At 38.4% G+C, this 26,827-nt stretch overlaps 1 protein-coding gene across 9 annotated transcripts in view; it reads right to left on the reverse strand.

The window, feature by feature from the left end:
• The window catches only part of LOC137503444 (uncharacterized), a 366,746-nt gene that overhangs the window by 324,558 nt on the left and 15,361 nt on the right, over window positions 1-26,827 (reverse strand). For all 9 annotated transcript variants that reach the window (XR_011019125.1, XR_011019124.1, XM_068231027.1 and 6 more), the window contains exons 2-3: window positions 21,443-21,489; window positions 7,497-7,520 (exon numbers count right to left, since the gene is read on the reverse strand). Coding sequence is in view for 7 of the 9 variants with exons in the window: in XM_068231027.1 (XP_068087128.1) it covers window positions 7,497-7,511 (15 nt within the window). In the remaining 2 variants the exon portion in view is untranslated. The remainder of the gene's footprint in view (window positions 1-7,496; window positions 7,521-21,442; window positions 21,490-26,827) is intronic.

A 26,827-nucleotide genomic window follows, 5' to 3' on the forward strand; every position in this document is an offset into this window, starting at 1 on the left:
AATGCCAATCCCACATGCACCTAAAAAATTTAGGAGCGAGTGATTAAACAATAAAGTGTTTGACAACTGGCTTCTTTCAGATCCTGGGAAGAAGAAACTATTTATGTGGAGTGTAAATTTTGTAATGTACACTGGGGTCGTGTTACAGTGACTTAAGAATCATTGTACAGGCAAAAGGCAATTTATCAAAGTAGTGAACATAGTCCCCAGCGTAACAACAAGTTACCACTTTTCTGAAATTTAGCTCAATAGAAAACAAAAAATCAGCTGAAGGAAATTGCAGCCTATTTATTCTGGAACACTGTAGTTTATTAACCACCGTCCACTTTGCTTCAGACTCGGTTGTTTTCAGATACACAGAATGAAGTGTGCAATCAGTAAAAACACATTGGCCATTGTTTCATAAATAAGTTAAAATATACACTGTAGGTGGCAGCCCTTACAGTATCATCATCATCATCATCATCATCATCATCATCATCTGGAGCAGTTTCCAACCACAGGCTGGGTTTGCTTGGAGCATAAGCCTCTCCATCGTTTTCTGTTCATCCACCACTTCTCTTCTCTCACTCTTGTCCAGTTCCCTCCTCTTGCCTCGATGCTTCAGCCATCTCTCCCTCGGTCTACCTCTTGGTTCCCTTCCCTTCAACTTCATTTCTAAAATCTTTCTTGGAATCCTTTCTTTTCCCATCCTCTTAACATATCCACACCACTACAACCTTGATTTTTCTATCTTTTCTTGTAGAGGTACCTCGTTTCCCATCTCTCGAACTCTCTCATTTCTTACTCTGTCCATTATTCTTATGGTATCGTTAGTGACTAATCAACAAATGTTGCAGTCTTACAATTCCGGTGCAACATTTGACGGTGTAATAGCACCATAACGCCTGCCCATTGTAATACCGTATTTATTTTGTATTGATTTAGGGGTTAGGGCTTATCAGTACGTGGTAAGCCGTTAAGCACTAGATTATCTTATATTTAATTATTTATTCTTTCATTTAACTAAGTTATGCTATTGCAAACACTCCCATTTCTATGCCTATTAAGCTTCATTCCAACTCGGGGAAACAAATATACAAATACACATTTTATTTATGTATTTATTTATTTGTTAACAAATTAAATTAAAATAAGTGTTGAATAATCTAGCAGAATTGGCACTGTCAATCAGCGGATTTCACTCTTACAGTGTTGGCAACACTGGATGTTACTACCGAGGGAGTGACAAAAAGAGGCAGCAAATGGTAGAGTCAGCAAACTGACATGTGTTGGGGAATCAACATGAAGTACTGGATGTGAACATTAATTAAAGTTGTATCTTAAGTCGACGGGAATGAAGAGGAGAGGAGGAGAAGAGAAACTGTGCTAGAGATAAAAGTATAGCTTTGTCAAGACAGGAAAAGATGCTTAACTACTAGTTCTCTAAAAGGAAGTACAGTATAGTAGAATTAGAGAAAACGAAGAGTACTACTGTAGAAGTAAACGTAGACTAGAACAGTAATTAGTACTGGTAATAATGATAACTTCTAAAATTTTAATGGAAAGAAGATGAAACTGTTAATGGAAGAAATGCAGATAATTACTCTTCTTTAGAGGATCTGGAATTTACATCACAAGTTTTAGATCAGGTAAGATGAAGCTCTTCATCTCTCCATATCCGGACTGCCTTGTCGTTTGCTTGGAGGAATATAAAGATGGGAATCTTCCACCTAATCAATACTTTATTGATATATAGCTTCTAAAATATATCTGTCTCACATTAGTATACAGGACTGGTTTCAACTCCTATTCAGCTTCAGCTGATTATAGAACCTAATGTTAACATAATCTACAATTCAAAACATCACTAATACCAATAATGATTATCACTTATATACAAATGGTAACATTGTAGTGTTAAAATGTGTTTAGGTGTTTTTCTAAAATGTTTGTCAATGTTCATATGACTGCAATGTGTATCACTAAAACTCCACTTAATCTATTCCTGAATGCCACATAACTCATTACAACGTGCTCTCGAACAACACATATCGACAAACTAAGAACGACACATCTATTGACACGTCCAATGGAACACAACTATTAGTACGTTTACATGCAGGATTCAGATCGATCTGAGTACACTTCCCGTATTGAGAACGCCATGTAAACGGGGACTCAGTTCGGATTGAGTCTCAAGGTCGATACGGTAAAATCTGGGATCGTATCGTACTCGGTTCGAATTGAGTTCCATGTAAATGCGGATCGTACCGAGATCGTATTGAAAACGACTGCGCGCACACTCCATGTTTGTTCTGACAAAATCATCATCATTTAAGTTCTGTCGAAATATAATAAGTCAGTAAATATATTTACCTGCATAAATGATCAGCAACTGCAATCATATTATAAGACAGCCAGCCCTTGCGATTAAGAATATCATCTGTTGGGGGTAAAATTGGAATGTGCGTTGTATCTATTGCACCAATTACATTTGGAATACCACACATACTTTCAAAACTGGAAGTTATCTCCTGGGCTTCTACTTCATTAGGCGTTTTTAAATTCTAAGAGGTGATATCGATTTTACTACAATTCTGCATCGTCTTAATACGTCTGTGATGCTGGCGGATTCAATAAGATACTCAAATACTACATGTAAACGGGGATCGTATTCAATACGGTAAGTGAACTCGAATCGATCTCAATCCCCATGTAAAGGTACTACATGAAGAGGGGAGCACTTGCACTTATTAAACTAGACAATAAGGCTGACACCATAAAATGAAATAAGACAACATATTATGATGTTTTAACATAAATTAAGTAGCATAATAACAAATACTGAATGTGTGTACTCATCAAGATCAACAGCCCACACCAGTGAACATACTAGAATATTCTGCAAACTACAAACTAATTAAATGTTTTATTAACAGAGATCAAAATGTTTTTAATGTGTGCTATAAGAATACTACACAACAATTTTAAGTTAGAAGAACATTACACATTGTAACCGTCCAGGCTTCACCAGACATATTAACTGTAATTGTACAGTCCTATTACGTGATATCACTCAATATCAAGGTTATCCGTCATTGGAAATTATTCATGAAGACATGTTAATTTAACTTCAATCAATTGTAAATAAGAAGGCTTTTGGAATCATATTGCATATATTAGAACATCATTTATTATTATATTATAGATAGGAATTCATTATGTACTGTAAATATGGTCAATATGTTGAGACAGAGTTTGTAACATTTCATCTCATATTTGTGTACATGGAAAAGTTATTCTTGATGCTTGGGAAGTTAGGACGAGTCACTGGGGTTTAACTCATGAGCAATGTATTATACAGCGACCCGCGTGCAATGCTAGGGCAAGCTACGAGACTACATCATCGACACGCCTACTTGTTACTGGTGAAAAATGAAGAGAGGGAAGATATGAGACGAGATCTACGAATCAGAGGCTTCACTGTAAAGAGATTTGGTATGGAGCAGTTACCAAGGGTGGGGTGAGCCCGGGTATATTATCATGCACGGAGCAGTCTCAAGAACCACAACACACAATTATATTTTTGGGAGAGTGAGTTATCACTTCGAGATAGACGTAGCCGCTGTGATGCTGTCGGATCAGGGTGAGACGAAACAAGTATATGGCTTGTGATATATTCTATATTATTCTGGACGAAGAACTACGTTAGTTCAAGTCCACGGTACTTGGTACAAGTCTGTATTGTATTAGGAGAATAGCTAAGTTGGATGGAGATTTCTAATAACATGGAAAAATTCATAACACTGAATTTTCTCCTCCTAAGATCAACGGTGATCAATTTCCACAAGCATAGAGCAGATGTCTAATTTAAAGACTAGGCAATTAGGGAGTGCTAGTCCACATAGCCCAAACCATATTGCAGAAGGAAGGAAGGAAGGATGTCCATGGAGCCAGTCTACAATGAGACAAGGGGAACGAGTAACCATGGAATACAGATGACCTCAACGGAAGCTACAATTGGTGAGCCACAATTAGATAATGCAAGCAACAGTAAATTACAGTAACGTTAAATTCTTAATTCCCTCCAAGCTAAAAGGAACGTTTCTGACTCATCTCATTTTTTTGTTTTTGTTTAATAAATTAATTTGACCAGATATTGCGTTAATGTTCTTTCTCAAAGTGATACTTAATGGTTTATTATTTAAAATCCTACCCCCATGTTTTAAGTATAAGTCTCTATGCACATAAATTTTGCTGTACAGTTTTGTTTAAAACTATAAAGCTGGGGCCCAAACAATACATAGAGAAATGGGAAACCATGGAATGATAATTGATATTTCTATTTACGTGGCAAATTGAGGGCAAGCCACATATAGTTTATATTTATATTCATGTGTCCCCAGCTATTAACTTTCATCTCCCTAAGTCTGAAGCCTAGGAGAGCGAACAGTTACAACATTATTTTAACAAATTATGTGGCATTCAGGAATAGATTAAGTGGAGTTTTAGTGACACACATTGCAGTCATAAGAACATTGACAAATATTTTAGAAACACATTTTAACACTACAATATTACCATTTGTATATAAGTGATAATCATTATTGGTGTTAGTGATGTTTTGAATTGCACATTATATTAACATTAGGTTCTATAATCAGCTGAAGATGACCTGAATAGGGGTCGAAATCGGTCCTGAATACTACTGTGACATAAATATATTGTAGAAGCTATATATCAAAGTATTGATTAGGTGGAAGATTCCCATCTTTATAACTGTGTATACTAAACTATCAATATGGACATGAAACTAATAGACTATGATGATTGGAGCAAATCTATTGTGGAGAAAGGAACATCAAGATGAAAGCATACTTAAAGACCTGCATGCGCGTAAGGAATCTCTGGACTGCCTTGTCATTTGCTTGGAGCATATTGATTGTGGAGAAAGGAACATCAAGATGAAAGCATACTTAAAGACCTGCCTGCGCACAAGGTATCTGTACCATGTGGAAGGAGGCCTATTTCCTCAGGTTCACCTTACAACTTTATACTGCCAGTCTGAAATGATTCCAAGTTCTCCATACCAGACAAGAGAGCTTTTCATCAGTAACGCATCATCTAGTTACCCCTCCATTTTTTCTGTGTCCCTTTCTGGATTTTGGTTCTAAAGAGGATGCTCTTCCTTGATCTGTGTCATCGTCTGACTGGCCAGTCTCCGTTCCACATCTGCAGCTACATCCCTCCGGATGAGTGGTTGAATTAGGTATATTTTCTGGAATGATTTTGGATTTAGGCTATCTGTTACAACTCACACCATGCCCTTTTCTGCGATGTCAACCTGCTGGATGTGTGCTGCTATTCCAGACTGGTGTTGCATAATCTGAGGCTAAGGGCTGAGATTCATAATGTTTTTGAATAGAGGAGAAAGTAAAGAGCAACCCTAAAGGAGTTAATGAGAATGGCAAGTATCCTCTAAAGACCCAAGGACAAATATAGACATTTCAAAAAATATTATTGACTCTTAAATAACAAAATATGACAAATCTGCAGAAATAATATTTTAGGTCATTTAGGTGATTTAGGTGGGGGTGGAGGAAGATGAACTTTTGGCCAAGGGGTCCTTTCGAGGTTCTGCGGTGGTAGGGGGGGAGATTGACATTAACTTCATTTCTTTTCTATTCATTTTGATCTTAAGGTGCAAAATATAACATACCTGTAAAAGCAGTATTTTAGGAATATTTTGGAGAGTTTAATTTAATTTAATTTTGTGCGGCTATTTCTAGCTGAGTTCAGCAGACCCTTCGATGAAGGTGGGCGGCATCTGACAGAGGTAGGTAACTGCGTGTTGTTGTGGTGGAGGATAGTGTTATGTGTGGTGTGCAAGTTGCAGGGATGTTGGGGAGAGCACAAACACCCAGCCCCCGGGCCAATGGAATTAACCAATAAAGGTTAAAATCCTTGACCCGGCCGGGAATCAAACCCGTGGCCCTCTGAACCGAAGGCCAGTACGCTGACCATTCAGCCAACGAGTCGGACCATTTTGGAGAGTGATTCTGGGGTTATTTTTGGTTGTATCATATAGAATATATTGGGGACATCCAAGTTTCGGCACTTACACCGTGCAGCCACCTATACCTTACAATAGAACACACAACAGCTACAAACATAAAACGCAGAATGTATGGTACAAAAGATCACCACTTGTTACACTAATATTGTCTCGGCCACAACTTGATAAAACACGTGATGTGTCATACAAGATATACAGGATCCATAGCAGTGGCATATACTTGGGGCTACCAAGGCTATCAGTGAAGCCCAAACCTGAAATGAGAACAATGGAAATCTAAAACACATTATAATGTAAGCATCTGACACATTGTTCCATTTACAAACCTTGAAAGCAATGAGAAAAACCACCGCACATATTTCTGAGAACAAGGCTTCGGAGACTGATATTGCAGTCCAGACTCTAGACCCTTCCCCTCGCGTCATCGCACATGGCTTGCTGCTGTATGCCTGATAGGCGCGGGGACTGGGGAGGATAGGTGTGCTAGGCTTCGGTCCGTCAGATCGCCACTGCTAACTATCAACCATGCGTTACTCATCGTAGCCTATATACTTCCTCACCTCATCCTTCTGACTTAATTATATAGATAACAGAGTGCTGGTATTTCACTCCCGTTTGCTCTTACATCCTTGTAGGAAGACACTGCAAGGCCGCTGTTATAGGAGTAATACAGTTTTATTTTTATAGGTATATCTGCTGAAATGAAATGCAGTCTTTCAGGTTTAGTGTTCTCTTTTGTTGGTTGGAATCGAACCCACGATCATGGGTCGGACACCACCACTGATCTCCTGAGGAAACCAATTAACCTGTGAACGATGGGTATGACTGCTGTAAAATTCAACATTTTTATTTAATAATAATAATAATAATAATAATAATAATAATAATAATAATAATGGTGCATGACATCTGTAAAGGCTTGGTGGTGACCTAATGAGGATAAAATGAATGACAAAGACGTCATAAACACCCAGTCCCCAAGCTAGGAGAATTAACAGTATTAGGGGTTGATTCTGAAAATTGAACTGGGGCTATTGGACCAAAGGCAAGCATTCTATCCATTTAGCCACAAAGCCGGACTTCATTTTGCTAAACCTTAGGTTACCATCTCCACTGATCAGGTGTTGAGTATTGGTAGTGGCAAAGTGGCAAAGTCCAGGGCAGTAGCTTGTGAAGCAGCCATGACAACACAGGAGGCTTCACCGTTGGCAATTGGCTGCAGCTCAAAATGCTTAAGGTTTGACATTCACTTAACCAACTATCAAAAAGGGGTAACCTAAGTCTAGTGGTAGCCCACGTCTTGATCCCAACATATGCCACAGGTCCATAGAGGTTATAAAATAGGTTCAGATAATTTTCTATCATAAAATGAGGTTCAGATAATTTTCTATTATATTTCAATGCTATAAACAACCATGTCTATTTACTGGGTACTCACCCTTTTGCGTGGCATCTCTTTAATCTGAAATAGAGAACAGGACAATTATTTCAAGTACTAAACACTCCAATACAGTATATTTTACAAATAGATAAGTAGTGTTTCATGAGGTACTTCCAGGCATACTAAAATTTCAAAACTTGGTACCCATGAACAAAACTCCTCCTGGAGGTTTAGCTGGTGAGGATTCAGAAGCAAATCAGTTCAGTAGGCAAACCTGAGGTGATCATGTTCCTGAAAATCAAATTCATTTTTAATATCACACCCCAGTCTGAGGTAATCTACATTAAAATTTGCAAGTTGAGAGTATTGGTAGAGATATATAAAGGCAGACAGGAATTAATGAGGTACTTCAAGATACCTGAAGGTAGAAACCTGCAAATTCCTTCGGAAAGTCAAGAATTCCCTAAGCATCCCAAATGGGTTTTTTTTTTTTTTTTTTTTTTTTTTGCAAGTTGTTTTACGTCACACCGACACAGATAGATCTTACGACGACGATGGTACAGGAAGGGGCTAGGAGTGGGAAGGAAGCAGCCGTGGCCTTGATTAAGGTACAGCCCCAGCATTTGTCTGGTGTGAAAATGGGAAACCACGGAAAACCATATTCAGGGCTGGCGACAGTGGGGTTCGAACCCACTATCTCCCAAATACTGGACACTGGCCGCACTTAAGCGACTACAGCTATCGAGCTCGGTCCAAGTGTTTTTAGCTGGGCTGGGGACCAGGAACTGGAAGCAAAATTACAGAAGTACAATAGGAGAAGCACTGGTAAAGTGAAATGTAAGGTAGATCTGCCAGGAACCGTACCTAATCTAGATCACCTCTATATGGCCCATCCCATTCATAATTCACCTTCTTCTTAAAACTGCTCTTATGGTTTATTCTAATCAAAATAATTACCACTTTATCCAGATCACTTTTGTTGTTATTTTAGTTATGAGAAATATGTTCCTTAAAGAGGAATAAAAATTGTTAAACAAAATTAAGATTATTTCTTTCTGTCAAACCTCTCTAGAAGAAATTCAGTACTCTCCTGACAGTATTACACTTACATGTGTAGGATCACAACACTTTCTGTTTCTTCACAAGTAGTCAATCAGTTAACATTACTTTTTTTCCAACGTAACTGGTACAGTACTTTTCAGGCTCTTCCCTTGCATTACAACTTATGTTGTAAATCTGATGTTAATAACCATTAACATAACCAATGAAATTGTCCCGGCATAAACTTTTGAGAGTTGTTGCTGATCAAGCCAGTTATAAAATGACGCATTGAGCTAAAAGTATGTAAAAACAAAAAGGCACCTGCAGGGTTTCTGCCCACTTTGATATACAGTAAATATGATATAACCGCGCCATAACCTGTGATGACCATCCTGTGCGGGTTTGGTGGCACTGAGGGCAGATCCCCATGTTGTGAAAAGACACACAGGTGTAATCCCTGGCATCATGGTGTAGAGAGGCACAGGAAATGCTTTCAGATCACCTCTAATGGTGCTTCGGCAGAATTTGACGGCACAGCGATACGTAACACGAATACAAATGGTCCGCCATTGGACATTATAAATTTTCCAGCTAACTCATTCCTGTTTGCCAGCGTTTCGCCCCCGTGTGCTAGGCTGGGCTCATCAGTTGGTACCTAGCACACCTACCAAGATGCTGGCTAGTGCATACCGTGGAGGCCACTGCGTAGGCTAATTGTAGCCACCGGCAGTGCCGATGCACTATGAGAGACTTTGTCTCCTTACTGGTGTTATAAATTTGCTCATTCGGAATGGATATTTCAGATTCTCTATGGAATCAACATTTATATCAACAGCGATACATTACAGGCATTTTGCGTCTTCACGTTCTACCCCATATGGAACAGCACCCTAGTACAGTGAACCAACAAGATCATACACATCCACACACAGCACATGTCTATGGACTGCCTAGAGCATGTTGAAGTCCTCCCGTGGCTAACAAGATCCACAGACTTCTCCATCACTGAAGACGTGTGGGATGAGAGTAGAAGGGGACCATCCCAGTACAAACCTGCAGCACCTGGAGGGACAGATGCAATAACTGTGGACAAACTTGCCTCATGAGTGTTTCCAAAGGCTGTATGACACCATTCCAAACTGCATAAGGGCATGCATTGCGGCCAGGGGGGTGCGATACCTGACTGACCTGGCGCTAACATTCCACCTATTTAGTGTCAAAAATTTCAATTTTAGGGTCTGTATCGAATCGATATTTACATTCCACCTGTAACTGCCAATGGCCTTGTCTCTTTCATCCCATATTGTAATCAGTTCAATAAAGGCACGTGGTCTTGCAGCATATGTAGTTTCATTCACTTTCAACCAAGCCTTCTTGGTGCTTAACTTTTGTTATCAGGCAGTGTATAATGAATGCTATGGAGCAGCACTGGTTCAATAGTTATTATTAAAGTAATTCTGGAGTGTCTTTCTACAAATTAATCACAGAACTTTGTCTTGGGCTGATCTTCTGAAAATTGGCCACCCTACTTCGATCCCCAACGTACTGTTCTTTCCCACTTTTATACGAGGCAGATACTCCTTAATTTAGACCATGGTTGCTTCCTTTGCAGCCACTCTCATGGTCTGCAGACAGTGATTGGATTCCTGGGCACATTAAGGATCTCAGCGCTACTTTGAGGTCCACCAAGTGTCACCTTGTAATCTTGCAAGTGACTAATCTCATGTTTTAATCCGTATTGAAATGTGTTATTTGTAATAACAAAGTTTTTATTCTAATCCACCTCCTCAATACATTATAATGTTGTCACATGTAAAATAACTTCATTAATTGAAAAGTTATTTGTGGGACATGTTTTGCTCCCTTACAGAGCATCATCAGCCAGATCTGAATCTCGAAGAATGGTTATGTTCGTAAACAATGACTCCAGAACTATTGAAACATTTTTCCACAAATTTAAATCTACTCTATTAGAATATCATAAAATACATAAACCTTCATCATGCCTTAATAACATGGGCTTAGTAGGAGATATACATTAAAATTGTGGTAGAATGAGTTATTCTAAAATACTTAAAAACAAGTAGCATGTCTGAAATTCAATTTTAAGAGCTAAATTTGAAAATTTTGTTCCAATGAGGTCTGAAGTTTTATATCCCTTAAGGATAAGAGTCTATAAAGATTCAAAAATCTCGTCAATTTGATCATTGTTCTTGTAACAGGATAATATTGATCTTCATGAAATTTAAATACTTGTTGTCATTTGACCATGGCGAGTGCTATTGAATAAATAGCTCTTGTTGACATCGGTGACCATACGTTGAAATTGCAGATTTCAAAAGTTATGATTGAAAGGGATGTAAATCGACGATCGTGGTTAAAAGTTGTTAATTAGTTTATCTTGTTGTAATTCTGTAACAAGAAAAGGAATCTTGTAAGTAATTGGAAGTTGTGTTGCTAGTTAATTGTGTACTTCTTGAACTTTACTTACCCCTCCAACGGTCGTTTGACAGTTTGGTGTTAACTAAGGATGTATGGTGACTGCTTGCTGTTCTGCAGCTACTCCTTGTGTTGTATGAGTGAGGTAGTAGGAGTTGAGGGGAAGGAGTAGGGGTAGGAGGAGAACTGTTAGTAGGTGTGGTTTTGGAAGGGGAATGTCTAGTAGGGTCGCAGGGAGGGGTTGTGTTCTTTAATGTTCCGTGATTATTATTTGTTTTGGGGATGAAAACTTTAGCAAAACTGCTTTTTTCTAGACTAAGCGTTTGTAAAAGTTTAGGTAATTGTTCGTGTAAAGGATTTCTTATTTTGATTCCTTCATTTAAATTTTTTTCTTTGATGAAATGCTGGTCTAAACAGACATAGATATTTTGTCATTAATGTTCCCTTTTCTATTTTTTGATAATTTTTAGGTCTTTTTCTATAGTTGTAAAATGGTGGCCTGATTTTCTCATGTGAGCACTCATCGCAGAATGTTTGTTGTGTTTTGCAGCGTTAACATGTTCTAAGTATCTTGTGAGAAAGCTACGGCCAGTTTGACCAACGTAAGAACATTTACACTCTATGCATGTTAATCTATAGACGCCAGAATTTAGATAAGGGTTATTGTTAGAACTTATACTATTGTGGTTGAAAAAATGTTTCTGTTTGTATTTTGTGTCTTGAACGCTATATTAACTTCTTGTTTTTTAATAGGATTAGTTATTTGATAAATGGCTGGATTAGTGAACGTAAATGTTGCGATTTTAGACTTCTTAGTTTTTTCGGGAGTAAAATTAGTTGCTGACTTTTGTTTTACTTTATTGATGATCCGATTGATCATATTTATTTTGTATCCGTTAATTGAGGCCAGATCTTTTATAAATTTGAGCTCTTTTCTTAAGTTAGTATCTGAGAGAGGAATTTTAAAGGCTCTATAAACCAAACTGAAAAAAAGCTGCTTGTTTATGTGATTTTGGATGGAGTGAATAATTTTTTAATCATTAAAGGAGCGTATGATGGTTTTCTAAATATTTGAAATTTGAACCTATCTCCTATTTGTGTTACATTAATATCCAAGAAGTTTATTGAGTTGTTGCTTTCGTCTTCTTTTGTAAATTTTATACTTGGGTCAATATTATTTAAGAAACTTAGAATTTTTTCACTATCATTTTTTTTACACTGACTGACAGAGCAAATGCAACACCAAGAAGGAGTGGTTCGAAAGGGATGAAAGTTGGGGAAAAAACAGAGACGGCACGGACGAATAATTGATGTTTATTTCAAACCGATATGCAGGTTACACAATGCGCACGGCATCGACTCAGTAGGATGTAGGACCACCGCGAGCGGCGATGCACGCAGAAACACGTCGAGGTACAGAGTCAATAAGAGTGCGGATGGTGTCCTGAGGGATGGTTCTTCATTCTCTGTGAACCATTTGCCACAGTTGGTCGTCCGTACGAGGCTGGGGCAGAGTTTGCAAACGGCGTCCAATGAGATCCCGCACATGTTCGATTGGCGAGAGATCCGGAGAGTACGCTGGCCACGGAAGCATCTGTACACCTCGTAGAGCCTGTTGGAAGATGCGAGCAGTGTGTGGGCGGGCATTATCCTGCTGAAACAGAGCATTGGGCAGCCCCTGAAGGTACGGGAGTGCCACCGGCCGCAGCACATGCTGCACGTAACGGTGGGCATTTAACGTGCCTTGAATACGCACTAGAGGTGACGTGGAATCATACGCAATAGCGCCCCAAACCATGATGCCGCGTTGTCTAGTGGTAGGGCGCTCCACAGTTACTGCCGGATTTGACCTTTCTCCACGCCGACGCCACACTCGTCTGCGGTGACTATCACTGACAGAACAGAAGCGTGACTCATCGGAGAACACGACGTTCTGCCATTCCCTCATCCAAGTCGCTCTAGCCCGGCACCATCCCAGGCGTGCACGTCTATGCTGTGGAGTCAATGGTAGTCTTCTGAGCGGACGCCGGGAGTGCAGGCCTCCTTCAACCAATCGACGGGAAATTGTTCTGGTCGATATTGGAACAGCCAGGGTGTCTTGCACATGCTGAAGAATGGCGGTTGACGTGGCGTGCGGGGCTGCCACCGCTTGGCGGTGGATGCGCCGATCCTCGCGTGCTGACGTCACTCGGGCTGCGCCTGGACCCCTCGCACGTGCCACATGTCCCTGCGCCAACCATCTTCGCCACAGGCGCTGCACCGTGGACACATCCCTATGGGTATCGGCTGCGATTTGACGAAGCGACCAACCTACCCTTCTCAGCCCGATCACCATACCCCTCGTAAAGTCGTCTGTCTGCTGGAAATACCTCCGTTGATGGCGGCCTGGCATTCTTAGCCATACACGTGTCCTGTGGCACACGACAACACGTTCTACAATGACTGTTGGCTGAGATATCACGGTACGAAGTGGGCCATTCGCCAATGCCGTGTCCCATTTATCATTCGCTACGTGCACAGCACAGCGGCGCATTTCACGTCATGAGCATACCTCAGTGACGTCAGTCTACCCTGCAATTGGCATAAAGTTCTGACCACTCCTTCTTGGTGTTGCATTTGCTCTGTCAGTCAGTGTACTATCTATTATGACAAAAGTGTCATCTACATACCTAATCCAAAGACAAAGCCCTTCTATGTTTGTTTTTATTTTGTTTTGCTCTAAATGGTCCATATATATGTCTGCCAGTATGCCCGATGTGGGGTTTCCCATTGCCAAGCATGTTTGATGGTAAATCTTTTTATTAAATGTGAAATAATTGTTGTTTAACTCTTTTGCTGCGGAAGTCGACTTTTGTCGACTTACTTCCCTGTAGCATTTGCTGCGGAAATCGACTTTTGTCAACTTGGTACTTTCCTGCTATAAATTCCACACACTTCTTTAATAAAGGCACATTTAATAATACAAAAATCTATAGTCATGTATTGACTATGTACTAAGCATTGTTTGAAAACTTTGCCGCGAATACTGGACCTATGTTTACTTGTTATCTTTCACCCGCCCGCCCGCCAACATTCCTGTCAGCTGTCTGTCCTATAGCAGGCTTCACACAGCAGCTATGAGCGAGCGGATAAACATTAGTAATGACAGTGACAAAATCTTCGATCTTTTAGTGGCCGATTTTGATTCAGTCTGTTCAGAAAATTTGGACAATGAAACAAGTGATGACGTGCATAGTGATTGTTCGGAAGAAAGTGCCAACGAGGAAGATCTTCATTTTGTTTTGGACTAGCGGGATATTAGTGATGGCATTGAAACTTCACTAATGAATGGAAGAATATTGTACAATAAGCTTCAAAAAAAGGGCAATTAGTGCTCCTGACTTCAGAAATTCTGTCATAATCGGACTTCTACGAGAGTATCATCGCAGTCCGCCGGAGAAAAGAGGAAGAACTTCGGATTACATACCTCAAACGCGCCTGTTTATTTCATGTTACCAGCAAAATGTTCAAAGAAAGGAAAGGGACTGTGCAAGAGAAAACAGACAGTATTTTTTTTGTAAGATTTACCCAGGGCAGCCTGCAATGTGTCCAGTTCCATGTTCGGAGATGTATCACAGTAATGTGAGTTTCAAGGTCAAATGTCACTGCTAGTTTGCCAAAGTTGAGTTTAAAATGGTGCAATGGTTTTTAATGTCACTAACCTTTAACAAAAGTTAAATTTCAGTTCATTTGGAAAATACGAAAAAAACATTTTTCTGTAAGTGTTCTGTTTAAAAATAGCACAGCAAAAGAGTTAAGGTAAATTTCAATAAGTTAATGAATTCTTCTATTTTGCATTTACTTAATTTACTGTGCGTAAGGAGATTGTTTTTGATGATATTGATAGTTTCTACATAACTGGTATATTTGGATACATGTTGGTTACATCAAATGAAACCATTTTATGTTGTTGTTGTTGTAAGATGAATTTACTTAGTTTATTACAAAATTCTATTGAATTTTTTGACTGTTGATTCGTTATTTAACTTGTAATGTCTTTTGAGGAAGTAATGTATAAATTTGGATGTTTTATATGTAGGACGATTTCTACTGCTAATTATAGGACGTATGGGTACGTTGGGTTTATGTAATTTGGGTAATGCTCTAGCCGTTGGTAACTTTGGATTCATACTTATCATTTATTGGTGTTCTTGTTCATTAAATAAAAAAGTTGAATTCTTAAGGATAATTTTTAGATTCCATTGAATCTTATTTATGGGATCTTGGTTTTTACTATGGTGTAAGTTTTATCTGAAAAGAATTCTTCTGTTTTTTCAATATAGTCATTTTTATTTAAAAGAACTGTTGTTTCACCTTTGTCTGCTTTAGTAACAACTACGTTATTATTGCTTAACTTTGTTTTTAGTGTCATTATTTGTTTTTTGAGAGTAGGATTAGAACTTTAATTTATTTCCCTTACAAAATTTGGGAGCTTCTTTTTAACTTCAAATTTGATGTCATTTTGTAAATCTGGCTTCTATTTATTTAAGTTAGATTCAACTTCTGCTACTACATTGATTACATCTCCTACTTTTTTTGTGAGTTAGGCCAATTAAATTTTGAACCTTCATCGAATAGGTTCATTTCATTAACAGTGAAGTTTGTGTTTGATAGATTGATTGTGGTGGGAATGTTCTTTAGGTCAGAATTAGGCATTTGATAGGGTAGATCATGAGAGACTACCGGCAAAAATGAGTGCAATTGGACTTGACAAAAGAGTGACTGAATGGGTGGCTGTGTTTCTAGAAAACAGAACTCAGAGAATTAGAGTAGGTGAAGCTTTATCTGTCCCTGTAAAAATTAAGAGGGGAATTCCTCAAGGCAGTATTATTGGACCTTTATGTTTTCTTATATATATATATATATATATATATCAATGATATGTGTAAAGAAGTTGAATCAGAGATAAGGCTTTTCGCAGATGATGTTATTCTGTACAGAGTAATAAATAAGTTACCAGATTGTGAGCTACTGCAAAATGTCCTCGATAATGTTGTGAGATGGACAGTAGGCAATGGTATGATGATAAACGGGGATAAAAGTCAGGTTGTGAGTTTCACAAATAGGAAAAGTCCTCTCAGTTTTAATTACTGCGTTGATGGGGTGAAAGTTCCCTTTGGGGATCACTGTAAATACCTAGGTATTAATATAAGGAAAGATCTTCATTGGGGTAATCACATAAATGGAATTGTAAATAAAGGGTACAGATCTCTGCACATGGTTATGAGAGTATTTAGGGGTTCTAGTAAGGATGTAAAGGAGAGAGCATATTTGTCTCTGGTGAGACCCCAACTAGAGTATGGTTCCAGTGTATGGTACCCTTACCAGGATTACTTGATTCAGGAACTGGAAAAAAATCCAAAGAAAAGCAGCTCAATTTGTTCTGGGCGATTTCTGTCAAAAGAGTAGCGTTACAAAAATGTTGCAAAGTTTGGGGTGGGAAGACATGGGAGAAAGGAGATGAGCTGCTCGACTAAGTGGTATGTTACACGTTTTAATTCTCATGTTAGGTCCGTATTGAAATGTACGTAAATACAAAGTATGTTACAAGTGGTTTTTTTTGTATTGAATAGGTGTATATAAAAAAAACACTTGTAACATACTTCGTAAATAAGTGGTATGTTCTGAGCTGTCAGTGGAGAGATGGCGTGGGAGGACATCAGTAGACGAATAAATTTGGATGGTGTCTTTAAAAGTGGGAAAGATCACAATATGAAGATTAACTTGGAATTCAAGAGGACAAATTGGAGCAAATATCCGTTTATAGGAAGGGGAGTTAAGGATTGGAATAACTTACCAGGGGAGATGTTCAATAAATTTCCAATTTCTTCACAGTCATTTAAGAAAAGGCTAGGAAAACAACAGATAGGGAATCTGCCACCTGGGCGACTGCCCTAAATGCAGATCAGTAGTGATTGATTGATTGATTGATTGATTGATTGATTGATTGATTGATTGATTGATTGCCCTATTCTTAATTTTGTTAGGGATTGGTTTGTTTTCTTTTAAGAGTATAAGTTTGTTATCTAGGGTTTTTTGCTTCTTGTCTAAAACGTCAACAAGTTTCTCTGTTATATAAATTTGGATAGATTTCCATTCTAAGGGAGACAATTGTTGCAAAATTTCCAGGTGTGTTCGGTATAATTGCAAGTTCAAAAATGAATTCTTCCTATAGAAGAAGTAGGCAATTAACTAGCAACACAACTTCCTATTACTTACAAGATCCCTTTTCTTGTTACAGAATTACAACAAGATAAACTAATTAACAACTTTTAACCACGATCGTCGATTTACATCCCTTTCAATCATACCTTTTACATCTGCAATTTCAACGTATGGTCACCAACGTCAACAAGAGCTATTTATTCAACAGCACTCGCCGTGGTCAAATGACAACAAGTATTTAAATTTCATGAAGATCAATATTATCCTGTTACAAGTACAATTATCAAATTGACGAGATTTTTGAATCTTTATAGACTCTTATCCTTAAGGGATATAAAAATTTCACCAGACCTCATTGGAAAGAAATTTTTAAATTTAGTTCTTAAAATTGAATTTCAAGTCTTTCTAATATGTTAGACATGCTACTTGTTTTAAGTGTTTTAGGACAACTCATTATACCACAATTTTAATGTGTCTCTCCTACTAAACCCAAGTTATTAAGACATATCACCAAAGATTCTGGATTTTATGATACTCTAGTAAATTAAGTGTGAGTTCATGAAATAATGGTTTAAAAGTTCTTGAGTCATTGTTTACAAACATAACCAATCTTCGAGATTCAGATTTGGTTGATCCTGTCACAAGTTCAATTATCAAATCGACGAGATCTTTGAATCTTTATAGACTCTTGTCCTTAAAGGATATAAAACTTTTTTACCAAAACTCATTACAAATAAACTTTCAAATTTAGTTCTTAAGATTGAATTTCACCTATTTCAAAGATGTTAAACATGCTACTTGTTTTTAAGTATTTTAGAATAACTCATTCTACCACAATTTTAATATATATCTCCTACTAAGCCCATGTTATTAAGGCATGATGAAAGTTTATTTATTTTATGATATTCTAATAGAGTAGATTTAAATTTGTGAAAAAATGTTTCAATAGTTCTGGAGTCATTGTTTACGAACATAACCATTCTTCGAGATTCAGATCTGGCTGATGATGCTCTGTAAGGGAGCGAAACATGTACCACAAATTACTTGTCAATTAATGAAGATATTTTAAATGTGACAACATTATAATGTATTGAACAGGTGGATTAAAAACTCTGTTATTACAAATACCTTGTAATCTACCGATCTTCCGGCTGAGAAAGAGTCCACTTGGTAGGCCAAGATCAATTATCGCTGTAGTGCAATGGGCTTAGATTTGTTTTTGTTCTGCTTTCCTGTCATAGAAATTTTACATCCTTGCATCTTCGAAAATTCCCTTGTTTTCATGCGACTTTAAATAATAGCAAGGTCTCTAGCTTTTCCCGTGGCTCTGTCGAGTGAGATCATCATACTGACAGTAATGAAAGTAATAACGGTAGTTACACTACATCATCAATACCAGAGAATTCACCAGTTATAAACTCAGTTCATTAACAGAGCTAATGCTGTTAAACAGAATCACCATTTTTGACAAATAACTCTGGTTGCATGATCATAATCTAATAAGAGTAGCATAAGGTTAAACATTGAAGATTTGCGTACAATTCCATAATGGCATTGGTACTAGAAATATGATAGTCCCTCAGACATTCCCTAAGTTCTTGATTACAGTACCTAACTTGTACTATAATTAAACGTCTCAAACTTGGAAACAAATTCACGCATCAGTATTTGCACTTATGACAAAATTAGAGTCCCTTGATTCTGCCAACTTGTAATGTGGCATTCAAATATGTCACATTTCAATATAATTACACAGGCTGAGATTTAGACCTCTAGTGTAATATGAATACCGGTACTATTTTTGTCTGTTCAGGTCCAAGCATAAGGAAACCTATCTTGAGGTCTAGAGCCACTGTATGGAGGATTCGAGCCTAAAACTTGTTAGGTTCCAGTAAAAGGAAGACATACAGACCCAGCAAGTGCAGCTGGGCAGAGCAAGAAGAGAAAATTAGTGGAGATAAATGTGCGTTGAAGCGGGCAAAGTAGCAGACTAGAGGCATTAAAAGGATGATGAAGTTAATGATTACTGATCTTCTGTTAAAGGAGAAGATACTACTATTACTGCTACTATCGAAATGAGGAACAAATATTAATGTAAACATTCCTATATATTAACAATTATCACAAACAATAAGTAAAAACAGAATAATAGAGTTTGTTGCTCAAATACATTTTTGGACTGTCCTATGTATAGATATTTTAATTATATTCACAATAAACAGAAAAATAAAACTTAATTCATAAATATTTCAAAAGAATGTCTTGTGTACAAAGCTACCAAAAATATAAACACTAGTAAGGAAGTAGAACTTGCTTCATAAATATATTTTCTGAATAAATGTCCTATTACTGTATACGGTTCATTTTATGATGCAAATGTTAAAAGGTCTACCACCAGAAGTACCACCTGGACAGTCTCCATTGGGAAATGTAGTTCTCTGAAGGAATGACCACCTTCTAATCTCCTTTCTTGATATAAAATCATCTTCCAGCTTCTCCAGATGTAAGGCCTTAGTAGCCTCCTTGTGCAGGCTCATATGCAGAAGGCTCAATGAATGTAATCCTTACTGTCCTGTAGGTGTACGGAAAAAAGCTATAAGTTTTAGGGCCTAAGAAAAACCTCTAAGCCCTTGAGTTGTTCTGGGAAAGTCGTCATTATTTTTTAAAATTTGAATAGTTCTGAGGGTAAATCAATAATAATGGCGTATGGCCTCTGGAGAGGCTTGGTACAGGTCTTTCTCTAGTAGACGGCCTATAGGCGACCTATCTGTGAGGATGGAGCTCTACCTAGGATGATTTCAAAGTATGAAGTTGACACACACACACGTCCCCGTGCCTGATGAATTAACCAGTTAAGTTTAGAATCCCCTATTCGGGCTGAGAATTGAACCAGGGACCCTCTGGACTATAGGACAGCATGCTAACCATTTAGCCTTTGAGCCAACCATCGTTAAGATGAACTACTTTTTTGAAGTGGTTGGTAATATCGTCTATGTTATGAATTATTTTTCCATCATTCAGCAACAACTTAAGAAACGTTCCTCTGAGAAGCAAAAGCTGATCAGGTTCTACATCATCTTCATGGAGTTGTAAAATTTTGCCTTTTGTTTCAAGCGCAGCTGATTTGGAGAGCTGCAGACCACCAGAATTAAAGGTAGGATATACAGGGAAGCAATGAGTGATCCCATCCTTCATAATATGCATTGTTATCCAGCCAAAGATAGCAACTGTCCTGTAGGTGTATGGAAAAAACCTAAGTTTTTTGGGCCTAAGAAAAACCTCTCAGCTTTTGAGTTGTCCCGGGAGAGTCATCATTATTTTTAAAAATGATACACACATGCACGCACGCATGCACTCACGCATGCATGCACTCACGCACGCACACACACAGAGTTACTGGTGATCTGGCAAAATTGCTTGAATCTATAAATGACAGCACAGTAGGTTGAAAGTACGAGAACAACGCTGTCTCGATCCTCTTATATTGCCCGCTTTATAGCCACTAGTTTAACACAGAATGGCACGAATACCAATATTTGTTCAAGTTTCAGTAAGTGTGCTGTCACAGACGCACAATCTTCGCTGTCAGTGTAGGTGTGGCCTTGTATTATTGATGCATGTATGTGTACGATAAGCTTAGCTACTTCGTACAAGTAAACGTGCTTATTCGCTCTAATTTGCGCAAGTGATATTTTGTATAGAACTGTGAAATGAACTAATCATATGTTGCTTATAGGTATTTTTGAATTTCTTGTAAAGTTTACTTTTTACTTCCGTTTGTGCAAGTTAATATTTTTTTGTAAAAAGGGACATTAGATTTTTCTGAAATGTTCTATTGTTGTGTACATTATGCAAATCTTAGCAAGGTGGTTCGCAGCCAGAAGAGATACAATTCTATGAAATACCATCTAGAAGGGAATTAAGAGAAAAGTGCATGTCAGCTATATCTAGGCAAGGTCCTACTGGAATCCGCTAACACAGACCAAGCACGCCTCCTTGGTTACTAGTCTTTGCTGTTTCAGGCAGTTAGTGTATTGATATTTAAAATAATTTTACATGAATGTGGAAATAATAAATACAACACAAATTATGTAGTGACTATATTAATGTTGCCGCTGAAACGACGGTGATGTACATGCCACATCTGACCAGTAGTCATAAATCTTGGAATATGCTTGTTTCTGGTACAGCACAAGTATGTAAAATATCCAGTGAAATGTATTTGAAGCAACTCGTAAGTCCTTCTACTACTGTCAATGGGTTATGTCACTCATTAAATTTATTGCAAATAGAAATGGACAGGTTCTTGTGGTACTTACATTAACTTTTCTCCTTTTTTTTTTTGTTTTTTTTTTCTCCCTCTCTTCTGAAACAAGAAGAAGATGCATTTGTTAGTGAGGCTTTATGACACATTGGAGTAGACATGAGGACAAGCTCTCAGTGGTGGTCATTACTGTCTCTAATTAGTGGAGAAACAGCAAGAGTTCAGATCTTTTGAATAATGGAAGTATCGGGAGGGGGAAAGGAGGACAATGATGGCCAAAAAAACAAAAATTATGGTATGTCTTGCAAACGTAACACCCCCATGGACAGAGGAGAGCAAGACAGGACCAAGAGAGGTTGGTGAGGTAATACAACCTCCAAATAATATTAAATTCAGCCACCACTTATGAAAAATAACAATAGATAGATAAAGTAATATCACATAAAATAGCATACATTTCCTTCGTTAATGAAGATCTATATAAGTTTCCTGAAAACAGTTTTGTCCAGTCTGTCTGGTCTTTCGACTGGAGGGACTCGCTTCATTCTTTTTTTAATCTCTCCAAATTACCCACCTGTGTATCATCAGGCATTGATAGGTCAGTTAATTACAGTCAACTTTCAGTAATCCTAAAATCAAATCACTAAATGACCTCTCCAGAAATTGCTGGGGAAGGCTTCTCCCTAGCCCACAATACTTCTGTACTTGGCGGGTTGCATGCAGTTGAGGAGCTGTTTCTTTATGTAAAGATATCAGAGAACCTAAAAGATTAAAAATGACAGGTGGACAGGCCAACTTTCAATTTCAACCAAAGTTGGTACACATATGATTTAATACTATCTGGGGAGAAATACTGTGGTAGGGTAAGACACACCAATCACCATACGGGGTGTAGGGGAGGAAGGAGAGACATGTAGAAATAATAAAAGAACAACTTATGTTAGTGTTGAATCCAAAGTTTTTGACATCTTGGAGATGAAAAGTGACACTCCAGATGACATTTAAGTCCAAATTCAACCACCATCAACATGGGGGAATAAGAAGCGGTGAAAAATAAAACATCCAAAATGACCGAGACTATGGATGTACATGTGCATGTTTCAGCATAGGTCTCAATCAAACTTTGGTCCACATAATTATGATCTACCATCTGGAGAAAAATACTGTTGGGGTAAGACATCTCTAGCACCTCTACGGATGTGTGTTGGGTGGAACTGACATTTTAAAAAATCTTAGAAAATGACATATTGGGTCAAAGGTAGGAAAGGTAGGGAAAAGGTAGGAAAGGGAAATGTAGAGTAGAGGATAGGAAAAGACAGTTGGAACAGGGTCATGGAAAGGAGAAAGGGAGGAGGAAGTAGCTTCTGCAGCAGTGAGAGAAGATAGGGCTGACCAGGAGGGGAGGGGATCAGATGAGGTGGGGAGGGTTGAGGCTCTGGTCATGGGGGATTCCATCGTTAGACACGTGGGGAAAGTGTGTGAAGGAAAAGGAACCAGGGTAGAATGTTATCCGGGAATTAGGTTGAGGCAGATGTTGAGGAAAGTAGAAGAGAGGGAGAAGGAGAAGGTGGTAGTGTTTCACGTTGATACCAACAACGTAAGGCAAGCTGATATAAGTACCAACATAGTTGGAGATGTGTGGGATCTGGTAAATGCAGCACGGGTGAAGTTTAAGAAAGCGGAGATTGTTATTAGTGGAATACTGTGTAGGAGGGATACTGACCGGAGGGTGCTTGGGGATTTAAATGTGACTATGGAGTGGGTATGTGGGAAACTGGGAGTGAAATTTCTAGATCCTAATGGGTGGGTAGGAGATAGGGATCTGGCTCAGATGGCCTTCATTTAAACCGCAGTGGTACATATAAGTTAGGAAATTTGTTTGGTAGGGTAATAGGGAGGTACATTCAGGGAAACGGGATGGCCTAGGGAGCGACGATAAGGGAACAGGGAACTGGAAATCAAGTAGGGATGACATAAAATTGTTAGTGTTGAACTGTAGAAGTATTGTAAAGAAAGGAATAGAATTAAGTAATTTAATAGATATATATTTACCAGATATTGTAATAGGAGTTGAATCATGGCTGAGAAATGATATAATGGATGCAAAAATTTTCTCACGGCACTGGAGTGTGTATCGTAGAGATAGGATAGGAATGGTGGGAGGGGGAGTGTTCATTCTGGTGAAAGAAGAATTTGTAAGCTACGAAAAAGTTAAAGATGAGGCACATGAAATTCTAGGTGTAAGGCTCATATCTAAAGATAATAGGCAACTTGATATATTTGGAGTGTACAGATCAGGAAAGGGTAGCACTGACGCGGATTCGGAATTATTTGATAGGATAGTCAGCTATGTGGGAAATGACATGGAAAGAAATGTGATTGTAGCGGGTGATCTGAATTTGCCAGATGTAAATTGGGAAGGAAATGCGAACGACAGGAAGCATGACCAACAAATGGCAAATAAGTTAATATGGGAAGGACAGCTGATTCAGAAAGTGATGGAACCAACCAGAGGGAAAAATACCCTGTGGTGCTGATAAAACCAGATGAGCTCTATAGGGAAACTGAAGTAATAGATGGTATTAGTGATCATGAAGCTGTTTTTGTGGTAGTTAAAAATAAATGTGATAGAAAGGAAGGTCTTAAAAGTAGGACTGTTAGGCAGTACCATATGGCTGATAAAGCAGGCATGAGGCAGTTTCTAAAACGTAACTGTGATTGGTATAAAACGGTAAATAAAAATGTAAACAGACTCTGGGATGGGTTTAAAGAAATTGTTGAGGAATGCGAAAACAGGTTTGTACCTTTAAGAGTGGTAAGGAATGGTAGACCCACCTTATTATAATAGAGAAATAAAGAGACTAAGAAGGAAATGCAGACTGGAAAGAAATAGAGTTAGAAATGGCTGTGGAAGTAAGGAGAAATTGAAGGAACTTACTAGAAAATTGAATCTAGCAAAGAAGGCAGCTAAGGATAACATGATGGCAAGCATAATTAGCAGTCATACAAATTTTAGTGAAAAATGGAAGGGTATGTATAGGTATTTTAAGGCAGAAACAGGTTCCAAGAAGGACATTCCAGGAATAATTAATGAACAAGGGGAGTGTGTATGTGAAGATCTTCAAAAGGCAGAAGTATTCAGTCAGCAGTATGTAAAGATTGTTGGTTTCAAGGATAATGTCGAGATAGAGGAGGAGACTAAGGCCAAAGAAGTAATAAAATTTACATATGATAACAATGACATTTACAATAAGATACAAAAGTTGAAAACTAGAAAAGCGGCTGGAATTGATCAGATTTCTGGGGATATACTAAAGACAATGGGTTGGGATATAGTACCATATCTGAAGTACTTATTTGATTATTGTTTGGTACGAGGAGCTATACCAGATGAATGAAGAGTTGCTATAGTAGCCCCTGTGTATAAAGGAAAGGGTGATAGACATAAAGCTGAAAATTACAGGCCAGTAAGTTTGACATGCATTGTATGTAAGCTTTGGGAAGGCATTCTTTCTGATTATATTACACATGTTTGTGAAATTAATAACTGGTTCGATAGAAGACAATTCGGTTTTAGGAAAGATTCCACTGAAGCTCAACTTGTAGGATTCCAGCAAGATATAGCAGATATCTTGGATTCTGGAGGTCAAATGGACTGTATCGCGATTGACCTGTCTAAAGCATTTGATAGGGTGGATCATCGGAGACTACTGGCAAAATTGAGTGCAATTGGACTAGACAAAAGAGTGACTGAATGGGTTGCCATATTTCTAGAAAATAGATCTCAGAGAGTTAGAGTAGGTGAAGTTTTGTCTGACCCTGTAATAGTTGAGAGGGGAGTTCCTCAGGGCTGTGTTATCGGACCTTTATGTTTTCTTATATATATAAATGATATGAGTAAAGGAGTGGAATCTGAGGTAAGGCTTTTTGCGGATGATGTTATTCCCTATAGAGTGATAAATAAGTTACAAGATTGTGAGCAACTGCAACATGACCTCGAAAATGTTGTGAGATGGACAGCAGGCAATGGTATGTTGATAAACGGGGTTAAAAGTCAGGTTGTGAGTTTCACAAATAGGAAAAGTCCTCTCAGTTTTAATTACTGCGTTGATGGGGTGAAAGTTCCTTTTGGGGATCATTGTAAGTATCTAGGTGTTAATATAAGGAAAGATCTTCATTGGGGTAATCACATAAATGGGATTGTAAATAAAGGGTACCGATCTCTGCACATGTTTATGAGGGTGTTTAGGGGTTGTAGTAAGGATGTAAAGGAGAGGGCATATAAGTCTCTGGTAAGACCCCAACTAGAGTATGGTTCCAGTGTATGGGACCCTCATCAGGATTACTTGATTCAAGAACTGGAAAAAATCCAAAGAAAAGCAGCTCGATTTTTTCTGAGTGATTTCCGACAAAAGAGTAGCGTTACAAAAATGTTGCAATGTTTGGGTTGGGAAGAATTGAGAGAAAGAAGAAGAGCTGCTCGACTAAGTGGTATGTAATACCAATATAATGGTCCGTTATTGGACATTATAAATTTTCCAGCTAACTCATTCTTGGTTGCCTGCGTTTCGCCCTCGTGTGCTAAGTTAGGCTCGTCAGTTGGGACTTAACACACCACCCACGACGCAAGGCTAGTGCATACCGTGGAGGCCACTGCATAGGCTATTTGAAGCCACCAGCAGTGCCAATGCACTATGAGAGCTATGTCTCATTTCCAAAACTAGACGCCTGCCTGGCCATCAAATGATATAGATGTTCATTCCCATAGGGAACCTAAAATATTTGTCCCAAATGAGTAAATTTATAATACCAATATAATGGTCCGTTATTGGACATTATAAATTTTCCAGCTAACTCATTCTTGGTTGCCTGCGTTTCGCCCTCGTGTGCTAAGTTAGGCTCGTCAGTTGGGACTTAACACACCACCCAAGACGCAAGGCTAGTGCATACCGTGGAGGCCACTGCATAGGCTATTTGAAGCCACCAGCAGTGCCAATGCACTATGAGAGCTATGTCTCATTTCCAAAACTAGATGCCTGCCTGGCCATCAAATGATATAGATGTTCATTCCCATAGGGAACCTAAAATATTTGTCCCAAATGAGTAAATTTATAATACCAATATAATGGTCCGTTATTGGACATTATAAATTTTCCAGCTAACTCATTCTTGGTTGCCTGCGTTTCGCCCTCGTGTGCTAAGTTAGGCTCGTCAGTTGGGACTTAACACACCACCCAAGACGCAAGGCTAGTGCATACCGTGGAGGCCACTGCATAGGCTATTTGAAGCCACCAGCAGTGCCAATGCACTATGAGAGCTATGTCTCATTTCCAAAACTAGATGCCTGCCTGGCCATCAAATGATATAGATGTTCATTCCCATAGGGAACCTAAAATATTTGTCCCAAATGAGTAAATTTATAATACCAATATAATGGTCC

Source organism: Anabrus simplex, unplaced genomic scaffold (assembly GCF_040414725.1).
Source record: "Anabrus simplex isolate iqAnaSimp1 unplaced genomic scaffold, ASM4041472v1 ctg00000124.1, whole genome shotgun sequence".
Classification (NCBI taxonomy): domain Eukaryota; kingdom Metazoa; phylum Arthropoda; class Insecta; order Orthoptera; family Tettigoniidae; genus Anabrus; species Anabrus simplex.